This window comes from Orycteropus afer, unplaced genomic scaffold (genome assembly GCF_000298275.1).
Source record: "Orycteropus afer afer isolate SDZICR_OR568_19922 unplaced genomic scaffold, OryAfe1.0 scaffold00340, whole genome shotgun sequence".
NCBI classification, from domain to species: Eukaryota; Metazoa; Chordata; class Mammalia; order Tubulidentata; family Orycteropodidae; genus Orycteropus; species Orycteropus afer.
The window spans coordinates 3,734,874-3,748,048 of NW_006921927.1; the positions used below are offsets into that span (position 1 = coordinate 3,734,874).

The 13,175-nt window shown below is 45.6% G+C and overlaps 1 protein-coding gene across 1 annotated transcript in view; it reads left to right on the forward strand.

The window, feature by feature from the left end:
• The first annotated feature begins 1,334 nt into the window (after positions 1 to 1,334).
• Positions 1,335 to 13,175, forward strand: part of PROKR2 (prokineticin receptor 2) — a 24,301-nt gene continuing 12,460 nt past the window's right edge. The window contains exon 1 of the mRNA XM_007952477.2: positions 1,335 to 1,792. Coding sequence (XP_007950668.2) covers positions 1,335 to 1,792 — 458 coding nt within the window. The remainder of the gene's footprint in view (positions 1,793 to 13,175) is intronic.

Below are 13,175 nucleotides of genomic sequence, written 5' to 3' on the forward strand. Positions count from 1 at the left end.
CCCCCGCAGAGAGGCGGGGAGGGTTCGTGGCTGGAAGGTGGGGGCCTTCCATCCCGTGGATGTCGGGGTACAGGTACTTTCTCTGGTCCCTCATGACGCCTTCAACCCTAGGATGCCCCGTCTCCCAGGGCTCAGAACTTGAGAGACTCTTCCCTCCCGTGGGCATCTTAACACCAAGAGCCTAAAGGATTCACTAAGGCAGTTGACAACGGTTCAGCCCTGCGGCTCTCCTGTTGTTGTTGTTGTTGTTGTTATGTGCCTTCGAGTAGGTACCCTCATTCCACCTTTGAAGTCTGTTTTCTGTTAAGCCATGTATTGGAGCAGCTGCCACTCCCAGAGGACACAGGTTTAGGTGACAAGAGGTGGTGCCTCTCAGCCAGGGCTGATTCTAGGTGGTCAGTAAGGGGCCTGGTGAGGGGAGAGAGGATACAGATCCTATCTAGTTGGAGTTAGGTGGGGGAGAGAAAAGGTAGACAAAGTATTTCTTTCTGAAGTTGGTTCCCAAAGAACAAGGAAGCAGGCAGAGAATTCCCTCTCATCCCCTCCCCCCCCCCACACACACACACAGACACACAGCAGCATCCTGATCCAGTTCATTCATTCAATCAACAAATTCTTTTCCAGCCTCCACTCTGTGCCAGGCCCAGGCTGGGCAGCAGGAATTTGTTTTATAGGAAGATTAGGACTCAGGAAGTATAAATCACCACCTCAAGATGACTCAGCCTGCCCATATGAAAATGGATTTGGTGATTTCCAAATCAGTGGTTTGGCCAGGACAGAGGGAGCAGTGCCTCGCTTTGGAGGAAAGACCCTCCTATGTCCTAGCCCTCCTACTTCATTATCCCTGGCCTGATGCAACTTTGGCCTCTGTAGCCAGATGGGCCAGCTGCAGAAGCCCTGTGGAAGTAATGTTGTAGGAGAGGGGATCCTGGACAGCCAAACCAGCCCTGCCCCTTGGGAAAAGAGCAAAAGATATCCATTCTTGGATGTTTCTGGAGAGTCCAGTCCATCCTATGCCCAGTGGGGGATTTCTCAACTGCCAAATCTCTTATCCCTCTTCCCAGCACCCTGACTAGATCTGTCTGCCAGTAGACAATGGCTCTGGTTGACCTGCACCTGGGGGATTCTAGGGGAATGCTACTAGCTGTTCTCCTGCAGGCTGCCCACTGATTGTGTTTCCTTCCAGGATCCAAGATGGCATGTTGTCTCTCCCCAAGGATGTGGGCAAATGTGCTGGGCTTACTGATCCCGTGAGTACAGAGGGTCTGGACACCCAGCTTGAAGCACTTAGACGCCCCCACAACTCCCTAGCACCACTATATATGGCCATCACCATGGCAGCCCAGAATGGAAACACTAGTTTTGCACCCAACTTCAATTCACCCCAAGACCATGCCTCCTCCCTTCCCTTCAACTTCAGTTATGGTGATTATGACCTCCCTCTGGATGAGGATGAAGACATGACCAAGACCAGGACTTTCTTCGCAGCCAAGATTGTCATTGGCATGGCACTGGCAGGCATCATGCTGGTCTGTGGTGTTGGCAACTTTGTCTTTATTGCCGCCCTTGCCCGCTATAAGAAGCTACGCAACCTCACTAACCTGCTCATTGCTAACCTGGCCATCTCCGACTTCCTGGTGGCCATCGTCTGCTGCCCCTTTGAGATGGACTACTATGTGGTGCGCCAGCTCTCCTGGGAGCATGGCCACGTGCTCTGTGCCTCGGTCAACTACCTGCGCACTGTCTCACTCTACGTCTCCACCAATGCCCTGCTGGCCATCGCCATTGACAGGTGAGGAGGTTGGGCAAGAGTAACAGAGGGGGGCCAGGCCAGGCTGCTCCTTTTCTCACTTAAGATCAGACAGGTTGGCATTACCCCAGATTTGAATAGTCATTGATCTGTAAAGGGGCAAGAGGAGAACATACTTCTCCACTTGTGGCCCACATTCCCCAAATGTGGGCAAGGGTAAGGCTCCTGAGCCCCCAGCACTATGCCCCTAGATACTCACTGGCTTCAGGTAAAGGCATGCCGTGTGACAGTGACACAAAAGCTAAAACATAAAGTTCAGGTGGCTACTACCTGAGAGTTAAGCCAGCTTCCATTTAAGACAATATACACCAAGTTATTCTGGTAACCACCCCCCAGATCAAGATATAGAACATTTCCTCCCCTAGAAGATTTTCTCGGGCTCCTTGCCAGTCAGTCTTCCTACCTCAGGCAACCACTGATCTGAATTCTACCACCCTAGTTTAGTTTTGCTTATTCTTTAACTTCATGAGCACTCATTCCTTACTTTTTAACATGGTTAGGTTACAAAGACCAGGTCGTTATGTGAAAATCAGCATTATGTGAGAGGCCATGCCCCGTCTCTGTTGTCATTGTTGCCCTCATTTTTGACTGCCCATTGGGAATCCCCAAGTGCATCTAGGGATGTGTGTGGCACAGTGGCCCCCTTCCCCATCACACCTTCCCCACTGCAGAACCCAGTGAAGGGGGGTGGTCAGGGGTTTAACTGACACCTCTGGAGCACCAGAGGCCCACCATGACCTGGCACTGAAGGTCTCCACGTGTACCCCATGGCTTGCCTCTTCACCTTCCCGCTTTGCCAGCTGAGGAGATGGGTCTTGGTGACAGGCGGCTCCTGGGCCTGCGTGCAGGTAAAGCCCTGGGCCCAGTGGAGATTGTGGAGATGGCAGAGAGGCCTCTTTGAGAGAAGAGACTTTCTAGCCTCTGACCAGACTCCGGTGGCTCCCACTCCTGCTGCCTCCTTGTGGGCTGGCAGCCCACTCATGTGCACCACCTACTGAGCCTGACTTCTCCCCACTGCCCTACGTGAGTAATACAATCACAAGACCTTGTTCATCTCATAAACTTTCTCCTCCTCCTCCTCTTCCTCCTCCCCCTCTTGCCTTGGCTTCTCATTAATTCACAAAATAATCAGATAGATTTTTCACTATTGTTGTAAATACGAAATGTCAGATAATGAGACAGTCAATAAGTGAAGGGTAGGTGTATACTGAATCATACAGTATATAATCTTGTTACTAGAGACCTTGTTCCAGAGCTGATTTAAAAATAAGGTAGAAAAAGAGAAAGGACATGTTTGCTTTTCTTTTTTTACATACATCTGGGTGCTCATTTGCATACATTTGCATGAGATGTTCAAGAAGTCCTTGCTCTGTTACCAATTTGTAAAGGAAAATATGTAATAGCAGCCTATGACAAATCTTACATATGTTTCATTTATATGAACCATTGGTGTTAAGCAGCAGCCTGTTTCGTTGGTGTCATGTCTTTTTGTTTATTGTCTGTCCGCCATTATGAGCCATGTTGAAACTCATTTTGATGATGTGCTTTTAAATCACCCTATTTCCCTTTTGTTTCCTTCCAACGTTTTAATTTTTCCCTGGTTCTCAGGGCTATTTAGGTTTGTTGTTCATTTTAATCAACCAATTTATTATTTTTGGCTAATGGTGATAAAATACACATGCAGGTGTAAAAAGTGTCTTGCTTTTTATAACATGCAATTGCGGCAGGAAAAACAATTTTGTTATTACAACGCTGAAGGTCACTAGCTCCAAAACTGATGTTTATAAAATGTGCATCTATCAATGGACTGCGCAAAACGCACTAGAGGAAATGATAAGTCAGATTCCCAGTCCCCCAAGCCCTACTGAGTGGGAATCCCATGGACTGAATTTTTATCCGATTCCCTGTATGATTCTGATGCTTACTATAGTGTGAGTATCACTATTCTTATCCCCTTTGTTTTATTGAAATCTTTGTCTTTGTAACATGGTTTTTGGTGTCTTTGGAGTTTCTTGGGAAACACCTACCCTCTTAGGACTCAACAGAGCAACAGATAACAGAGCAATTCCTTTTTCACCCCAAACCACCTCTGCTCCAGTCATCCCCCAGCTCTACAGCAGTTCCATCATTCTCCCAATCATCCGAACAGGAAATATCACTCTGGTTTTCACCCTTTTCCACCTCTGCCCACCCCTCCCCTTGTGGCTAGCCCTATACCAAGTCCTGGCAATTTTCTTGGCAAGTCATGGCTAGACCATTGTAATGTTCTCCAAACCCACCAAGGCCTCTTGACTGTCCACTAAACTATGCTGATGAATATTAAGCATTCAAATGTCATCACCACTGATAAATTTTTCTAAAGCACTTCATTGCTCACAAAACTTCCTACAGGTCATGTGTCCACAGACTACATGCCAAATCCTGAGTCCAGCATTCTTTTTAATCTGATTCTCTCTTTCCAATCTTACATTCTTCATGGAGATACAGATTCTTTCCCAAAAGACATTGTATTTTAAGCACATTAACCATGTCTTCTTTTTGTTTCCACAGTTTCTAGCACACAGCTTTATATCTGTGTCTTAGTGTGGATTGTGCCCCTAAAACAGACCCTGAGACAAGATTTATATGCAGATAGCACACAAAAGAACCTAAAGGGGTATGGAAAGTGAAGAAAGGAAAGGTAGGCAGCAGATAAAGGGGGCATTGTTGAGCAAGTTTCCACTATGAACAACTAGAGCTTATTCTTACTGAAGAACTCTTACATCCAGTGGAGATAACACCTTGATGTTCTCCCAGGAACAGGAGGGGTGAGGGAGCTGGGAGATTGTCTTATACTATGTTCTCTAGAGGAGCAAAACCAGTGAGGTAGGTAGATAAATAGGCAAATATTTGAAGGAAATGGCTCATGGAGTTTGGAGGCTAGCAAGTCCCAAATCCGTGGGTCAGGCATCAGGCTGGAGACTTCTCCTGATTCATGTGGTTCCAGGGGCTAAAATAACCCAAAATTGGCAGGTCAGGTGGCAGGCTGCTGGGTCATATTCCAAGTACCAGAGGTCAGAAGATGACAGGTCAAATGCAAGATCAAAAGAGGGTGAGCTTTGCCAGAACACCCATATGTATGGCCTCACCTCCAAAGAAACTCCCCTTTCAATTGATTGGCTGTTCACATCAGTTCACAAAATGGAAGATGATTACATAGTGTCTGAAAACCATTGAAATTCATGGCCTGGCCATGTTGATACATAACCTTAACCATCACAGTCCGTAGTCAATTGGTCACCTGTACACATCTCCTTAAACCATACATAACCTCTAAATAGACAATTATAGTCATACTTGTGGCTAACATGATACAACTAACATGAATGTAACTGAAAACGTACTAGCGCTCTTTACATCTATAATAAATAATGGAATAAAGAAGGGAAGAACACAAAGATAGTGTTCTAGTTACCTAGTGCTGCTCTTATGGAAATACCACAAGTAGGTGGCTTTAACAAACAAGCATTCATTATCTTACAGTTTAGGAGGCTAGAAATCCAAGTTCAAAGAGCCAGCTCTAAGAGCTGGGTGAAAGCCCCTCAACCTTGGGGTTCAACTCTGCCTCTCGCTCCTGGCCCACTGAAGCTAGAGGAGTGGGAGCAGCTTCTTTAAACTCAGGCAGCTGCTGGCTGCTGAGGCTGACAAACCCAAGATTGACAAAGTACAATGGCACAGTCCCAAGATTATCAAACAACACAGCAGCCACTAATTCAAGTCCAGAAACAGTCCCAAGATAGTCTGCACTCAGCATGACAGACTGCTGAATGAAGACTCAGCAGGTTCCAAGCATGCCAAGAAGCTCAGAGACCTTTCTCAAAGCTACTTCTTATACTGGAAGCAGACCACATCCCTAAGGCAGCTACTTAGCTGCTCCAGTAGATTCTACCATGGAGTTGATTACCAGTCTCATCATGGGGAATAACTACATCCAGCTGCCCAGCCACTCAAAACCAGGCCCAGCCAAGCTGATACAAAACTACCACAGATAGTTTATGTATGTGTGTGTGTGTGTGTGTACATAGGTTTGCACTGCATAATGTCTGTTTGGACAACCCCAGACTGTATATGTGTCCATGATGCCATAGGTTTTTGTCCCCAAACAACCAAAAAGAATTTTTTGGAGACAGTGGGCATGCAGAGCTGGGCAACCATGTGGGAATGAGGGCAGGAGAAAGCCCTTCCCACTAGAGCCTTAATGTAGGCTAGTGTCCCTTGCCGGCCCACATGACTGTCTTGCCCACTCTTGTTACTGGATCTTCTGGTGTTGGATGAGCTGTGAGCTCTGGCCAAAGGCTTTGCCACAGATGCTTCAGGTTAAGGGCTTCTTGCCCATGTGGTTCCAGGTGCTGGAAGGAGTGGCAGCAGCCACAGAAGGCCTTGCTACACTGTAGCACTCATAGGGCTTCTCATCTGTGTAAATCCACAGGTGTTTGATGAGCACAAAGCTCCAGATGAAGGCCTTGCCACACTCATTGCAGGTGTATGGCTTCTCACTTATGGGTAGCCTCTGGTGCCACACCAGGTTGGAACTCTGGCTGACAGCCTGACAGCACTTGTACTGCTTCTTGCCACTGTGGATGTGGTGGTGGTGGATGAAGCTGTACCAGCCACAGAGGTGCTTGCCACACTTACGGCAGAGATAGGGCTTCTCACCCATGTGGAGGAGCTGGTACTTAAGCAGCAGCAAGTTGTGTTTGAAGATCTTGCCATAGGTCTTACAACAACACAGCTCCCACCCCACTGAGTGCCCTGCCTGTCTCCAAAGCCCACACTCAAGCCAAAGCCACTGCCCAGCTTAACCTGCTCAGGCTACCACTGGTCCCTGGGGCTCCCTGCAGCAAGAGTGCCATGTGCCAGGCACCCATCTTCTGTGTGCAATGTCCAGCCACTGGTTGCTGACCTGCAGGCCATTCCAAACTGGCCTCTGGCCCAAAGCTGTCCCAACACTTGGGTCTGTGGAGAAGGGCCCTTAGCAGACTCTTCAGTACAATGCATACTGGCCCACCCCTACCTCAGAAACACTTGGCTGGGGAGACAATGGCACCTTCTCAGACTCTGACTCAGAATCAGGCCAAGAAGTATTTCTCCTTATCTCAACTTCCTGGAGGTCTTGGGGATCCAAGTCTGACAGCTCCTCCTTTGCCTGTGGCTGAGAGATGGGGGTGTCATGTTGATGGTCACTAAGGTGAAGCAGGATCTTGTCGTGGTTGTGGGCTCTAACAAATGTCCCAGAAATGAGAGACTGACTGGGGATGCATCAGGAGGAGACTCCTGATTGTCCCTAGGGCTGCCATCTTTCCCCAGGCCTCCTAAAGGTGTGCACACCATGGACCCCTAACCTTGCTGTCGAGTAAAAGTGAGGGTCTCAAGGTGGAAGATCCTTTAGCTCATAGGCTGCTCTGAGCTCAGGTTCCAGCCCCTGTCACTGGAATGGCTAAAGGAGGAAGAGGTACCAGCTCCACTGGGTCACCAGAAAACTCTTCTCCACCCCCTTTTCCTAACTAGCAGTTCTGTGCCTATGCAGAAGGGCATGATTATGGAGAGCATAGCCACAGAGAGCCACAGCCACCTGGGCTCAGGCCCGTGGCCCCACACAAGCCATATGACCACAGACATTATGTAAGTTGAATATTACAGGAACCAAAACCAAAAACCAAACTCACGCTGTGGAGTCGGATCCAACTCATAGTGACCCCTCCTTGGGTTTCTGAGGTGGTATTGCTATGGAAGTAGATTGCCCAACCTTCCTTTCTGAGGACTGGCTGGTGGGTTTGAACCGCCAGCCTTCTGGTTAGCAGTCAAATGCTTTAGGCACCACACCACCAGAGCTCCATTATAGGAACACTCCATTATATACAGGTGGTGGTGTTGCTGTTGTTAGGTGCCATCGAGTCATTTCCAACTCATAGCGACCCCATGCACAGCATAACGAAACACTGCCCGATCCCACGCCAGCTCCATGATCCCTGCTATACTTGAGCCCATCATCACAGCCACCATGTCAATCCATCTCATTGAAGGCCTCCCCCTCTTTCATTGACCCTCCACCCTACCAAGCATGACATCCTTCTCCAAGGAATGGTCCCTTCTGACAACATGACCAAAATAGGTGAGACAAAGTCTGGCCATTCTTGCTTCCAAGGAGCATTTCGGTGAACTTCCTCCAGGACAGATCTGTTAGTTCTTTTAGCAGTGCATGGTACTTTCAGCATTCTTCGCCAGCACCACAACTCAAAAGCATCAACTCTTTTTCAGTCTTCCTTATTCATTGTCCAGCTCTCACATGCATACTAGGTGATTGGAAATATCCTGGCTTATGTCAGGGGCACCTTAGTCCTCAAGGAGACATCCTTGCTCCTCAGCACTTGAAACAGTTCCTTTGTGGTTGACCTTCCCAGTGCTACATGTCGTCTAATGAATGTCCTAACTGCTGCTTCCATTGGCATAAATTGTAGAACCGAGCAACATGAATTCTTTGACAACCTCAATCTTCTCTCCATTTATTGTGATGCTGCTCATTGGTCCAGTTGTGAGGATTTTTGTTTTCTTTATATTGAGACATAATCCATACTGCAGACTGTATTCTTCAACCTTCATCAGTAAGTGCCTCAAGTCATCCTCACTTTCAGCAGTCCTATTTTCACTTTCCCAGTCCTATTTTGAGAGCCTTCTAACCTAACCGGACTATTCATAAATTTGCACAGTAATGTATCAAATAACGTTTCTTTGCTATTCATAAGGTTTTCCTTGGCCAATTCTTTGAGAAATGAATGGCCTCTTCCTTCTTCCTAGTCTGTCTCAGTCTGTAAGCTAGGCTGATACCTGTGCACCATGTGCATCCCACTGGGTTTGAAACACCAGTGGCTCAGCCTCAAAACTCACATCAACACGTCACCATGGTAGGATAGACCAACAGACAAGTTTGTCTCCCTGTTGGAAACCTCTTGTACCACCCTTACCTGGGTCCCGGTGGCTGACTGCTCCTCTATCCAGGTTCCTGGGCCTTTTAATCCCCTGTCTCCCACTCTCACGCCATGCTGCTTTGGGCATGCCTGGGTTCTCTCTCCTCACCTGGATCCCTGCGGCTGACTGCTCCTCTGTCTGGGTTCCTGGCTTTTAATCCCCTTTCTCCTGCTTTCCCATCCTGTTGCTTTGGGCTTATATACAGGTAGGAACACCATATTACATACAGCTATATAATATAGTGTTCACACAGCTGTATAATATATTCACACAATGTCCAAAGCATGTAACATCCTATTTCACAGAATGTATCAGGGACTTTAAGTGGCACATACCTGTGTATACACACACACGTAACAAAACAAGGAAGAAATACCAAAAACAACTACAGTCCTCATTTCTGGAACTGGTCATGAAGTCACAGCTGGTATTTGGAATGACCTTCTTCTCACACCATATTCCCTTTGCCTTCAGCAAGCACCTCAGCTGGTCATGGCTCTTTGCCTAGTGGGGTGGCCCAAACCTTCATTCCTGAAGGGTCTGGGACAATAGTAGTCATTTTGGAATTGAGTTGATGGTGGCGTAGTGCCTAAGGCATTTGACTGCTAACCAGAAGGCTGTAATTGAAACCCACCAGCCACTCCTCAGAAGGAAGATTGGGCAATCTACTTCCATAGAGATACTGCCTTGGAAACTCAAGGAGGGGTTGCTATGAGTCGGAACCTACTTGATGGCAGTGAGTTTGGTTTTTGGTTTTTAGTTTTCCATTGGCTTTCATTGCAAGGCTTGATAGTACTAAGAAATATCCTAAGGAATCTGGTATATTCTAGACATACTCTTCTTTACTTCCATTAACCAAAAACTCATAGATGTCATCATAGTGACTGATCACTTCAAGGAATGATTATCAGATACTCAGTGTTGGTCTCTGCTGCTGGCAGATTGGGCACTCAGTAGTGGCTGTAGCCATGTCAGGATTGGTGAGTGGAAGGCTATGTTGCTGAACTTATGCATAAGCTCCACCCATGCCACCACTGTTACTTTGTTCATGAGCCCATTGGGCAATGACAGGAGTGGCTGAGGAAAGAGGCTGACTAGTAACCACATAAAGTGTCATTCTATCCACTTGATTGTTAAAAATCCTTCTCTGCTGAGGTCACCTTTTGGTGAACATTCACATGAGACACAAATACCTTCCCCATATCTTCTTGTTGCCAATCTCCCAATCATGTTCCTTCCAAGTCCCCGACTATCCAACCAAACCACTGACCACAGCCCATGAATCATTACTCAGTTCTACATCTGGCCATCTCTCCTTTCAAGCAAAATGAGCCACCAAGTGCACTGCTCCAAGTTCTGCCCACTGGAAAGATTTCCCTTCACCACTGTCTTTCATGGAGGTCCCAGAAAAGGGCTGCAGTGTTGCCACTGTCCATTACTGAGTGATACTTGCATATCACGTAGAACTATCTGTAAATCAAGCACGAGTTTTCTGTTCCTCCGTTAACTGATCATAAGGAGCTCCCCATGAGAACATAGGTGTAGACTAGGAGAAAGAAGGTAATGTGACAGGAGTGGGGACCATGGGCATTTGGGCTACTTTTTTTATATAAGTTATTTGTGCCTTCAGGTCCTGCTCAAGCCCAATCACATACATACTACTTCCATTTAATAATGGAAGTGTTGTTCATGTCCAGTTTTATAACTCTGTGGGTCAGACAACACCCAGCTCATGTTTGGCAGCTCAAGCCTCAGAGTGACTTGGTGGTCCATGATTAAGTATTCAGTCTCTACTAAGGCCCAGTAACAAGACAAAAGCTGTTTCCCAAAAAGAGAGTAGTTATTTGCAGAGGATGGCAGAGCTTTGTTCCAAAATCCTAAGGGTCTGCACTGTGATTTACCAATAGGGGCCTGCCAAAGACTACAAACAGCAACTCTATTTTCCAAGATACTTCAAGAACCAGGATCTTGAAGTAAAACCTGTAAATCTTTATGGAAGCAGACTGCCTCATCTTTCTTCCACAAAGTGGCTGGTGGGTTTGAACGTCCAACCTTTTGGTTAGCAGCCAAAATGCCTTAACCACTGCACCACAAGAGCTCCTTGCCCAATGCAATACATTGTTTGATTTCTTTACTGCTGCTCTCATGGGCATTCCATGGGCACTCACTGTGGATCATATGGCCCAAGTGGCAGAGTGATTTGCATGGCAATCTGAATGTGTTGTGAAGCCTTCTCTTGTTCTAGTTGTTTTTGTTTGTAGGTGCCATGAAGTCAATTATGACTCATAGTGACCCCATGTACAACAACAGAACTAGAAACTACATGGTTCTGTGCCATCCTCACAGTTGTTCTGGACCTCACTCAAAACTATCAGGTTTTTGAGGCACTTGATAAATAGGTTGAAGTAGCACACCATGAAAAATATGTTGCCTCCAAACTCCACAAAGGCCCACCAGGCATTGTGCCTCATTTATAGTTGTTTAGTTTAGGGGCCAGATATAACAACTTACCCTTCACTTTAGAAGGAATATTTTAACATGTTCCTCACCTCTGAACCCCTAGGAATTTCACTGAGGTGTTTTTCTTGTTGTTGTTAGGTGCCATTGAGTCAGTTCTGACTCATAGTGACCTTACATACAGCAGAACAAAGCAGTTCCCAGTCCTCACAATTGTTGAGCCCATTGTTGCAGCCACTGGGTCAGTCCATCTCATTGAGGGTCTTCCTCTTTTTCACTGACCCTCTAATTTACCAAGCATGATTTCCTTCTCCAGGGACTGATCATGTCCAATAACATGCCCAAGCTACAGGAGATGAAGTCTCACCATCCTCACTTCTAAGGAGCATTCTGGCTGTACTTCTTCTAAGACAGATTTATTCATTCTTCTAGTAGTCCATTGTATATTTTTCACCAACACCATAATTCATATGCATCAATTCTTTTTTGTCTTCCTTATTTATTGATTAGTTTCTCATATATATGAGGTGATAGAAAATGCAGTGGCTTGGGTCAGGCATGCCTTAGTCCTCAAAGTGACATCTTTCTTTTGTAACACTTGAAAAAAGTCATTTGCAGCAGCTTTGCTCAATGCAATACAAAGCCCAAAACCAGACTCACTGCCATCAAGTTGATTATGACTCATAGTGCCCCCCACTGGCTTTCCAAAGCTGTAAATCTTTACAGAAGCAGACTGCCTCGTCTTTCTTCCATAAAGTGGCTGGTGGGCTTGAACTTCTGACCTTTTGGTTAGCAACCAAAATTCCTTAACCACTGCACCTCAAGAGCTCCTTGCCCAATGCAATACATTGTTTGATTTCTTGATTGCTGCTTCCGTGGGCATTCACTGTGGAACCAAGTAAAATTAAATTATTGACAACTTCAGCCTTTTTCTTTATATATCTCTATCTATCTATCTATCTATATCTATATCTATATCTATATCTATATCTATATATATATATAATGATTCCTTCATTATTCAATATTATGTCCATGGAATCTTTCAATATCGTAACTCGAATATCGTGCTTTTTCCCCAGTTATTTCAGGTCGATATATGCCAAGCATATTGTTCTCTCTTGATTTTCTAATGTCAGGTCTTTGCACATTTCATTATAATACTTTACTTTGTCTGGAGCTCTGGTGTTGCAGTGATTAAAACATTCAACTGTTAACCAAAACTTTGGTGATTTGGATCTACTTGTCACTCAGCAGGAGAAAGATGAAGATGAAGCAGTCTACTTCCTTAAAGATTTAGATATGTAGAGTTGGAAACCTAATGAGACAGTTCTAATCTGTCCCATAGGGTGGTTAGGAGTTGTAGTTGACTCAAGGACAGTAAGTTGTTTGTTTGTTTGTTTAATTTAAATATTAGAACATAACCTAAAAAGATTACATGAATGTACAGAAAGCCAAAATTTTATCTAATAAACAGCTCTATTTTTTGGTTCACTACATGGGAAATATGAGATAAAGAAAGTGAAAGTTAATAAGAAACATTTCTTTCCCAAGAAAATTGCATGTAATAAATAAAATATTCCAATTTTAAGTAACTTATTTTAAGGCATTTAAAAAAAAAAAAAAAAGACAAATAGAAGGACACCTGTACCAAAATCCTAGAAGTAGATTTTCTTTATTGATAATCATCAGAGTGTTAATATCAAAGCCCTCAGCACTACACCACCGGAGCTCCTATTTATAGTATGTTGTTGTTGTTATGTGGGGTCGAGTCGGCCCCGACTCACAGCGACCCCTCCTTGGGTTTCCAAGGTGATATCTCCACAGAAGTAGATTGCCCTGTCTTCCTTCCAAGGAGTGGCTGGTGGGTTTGAACCGCCAGCCTTCTGGTTAGCAGTCAAGT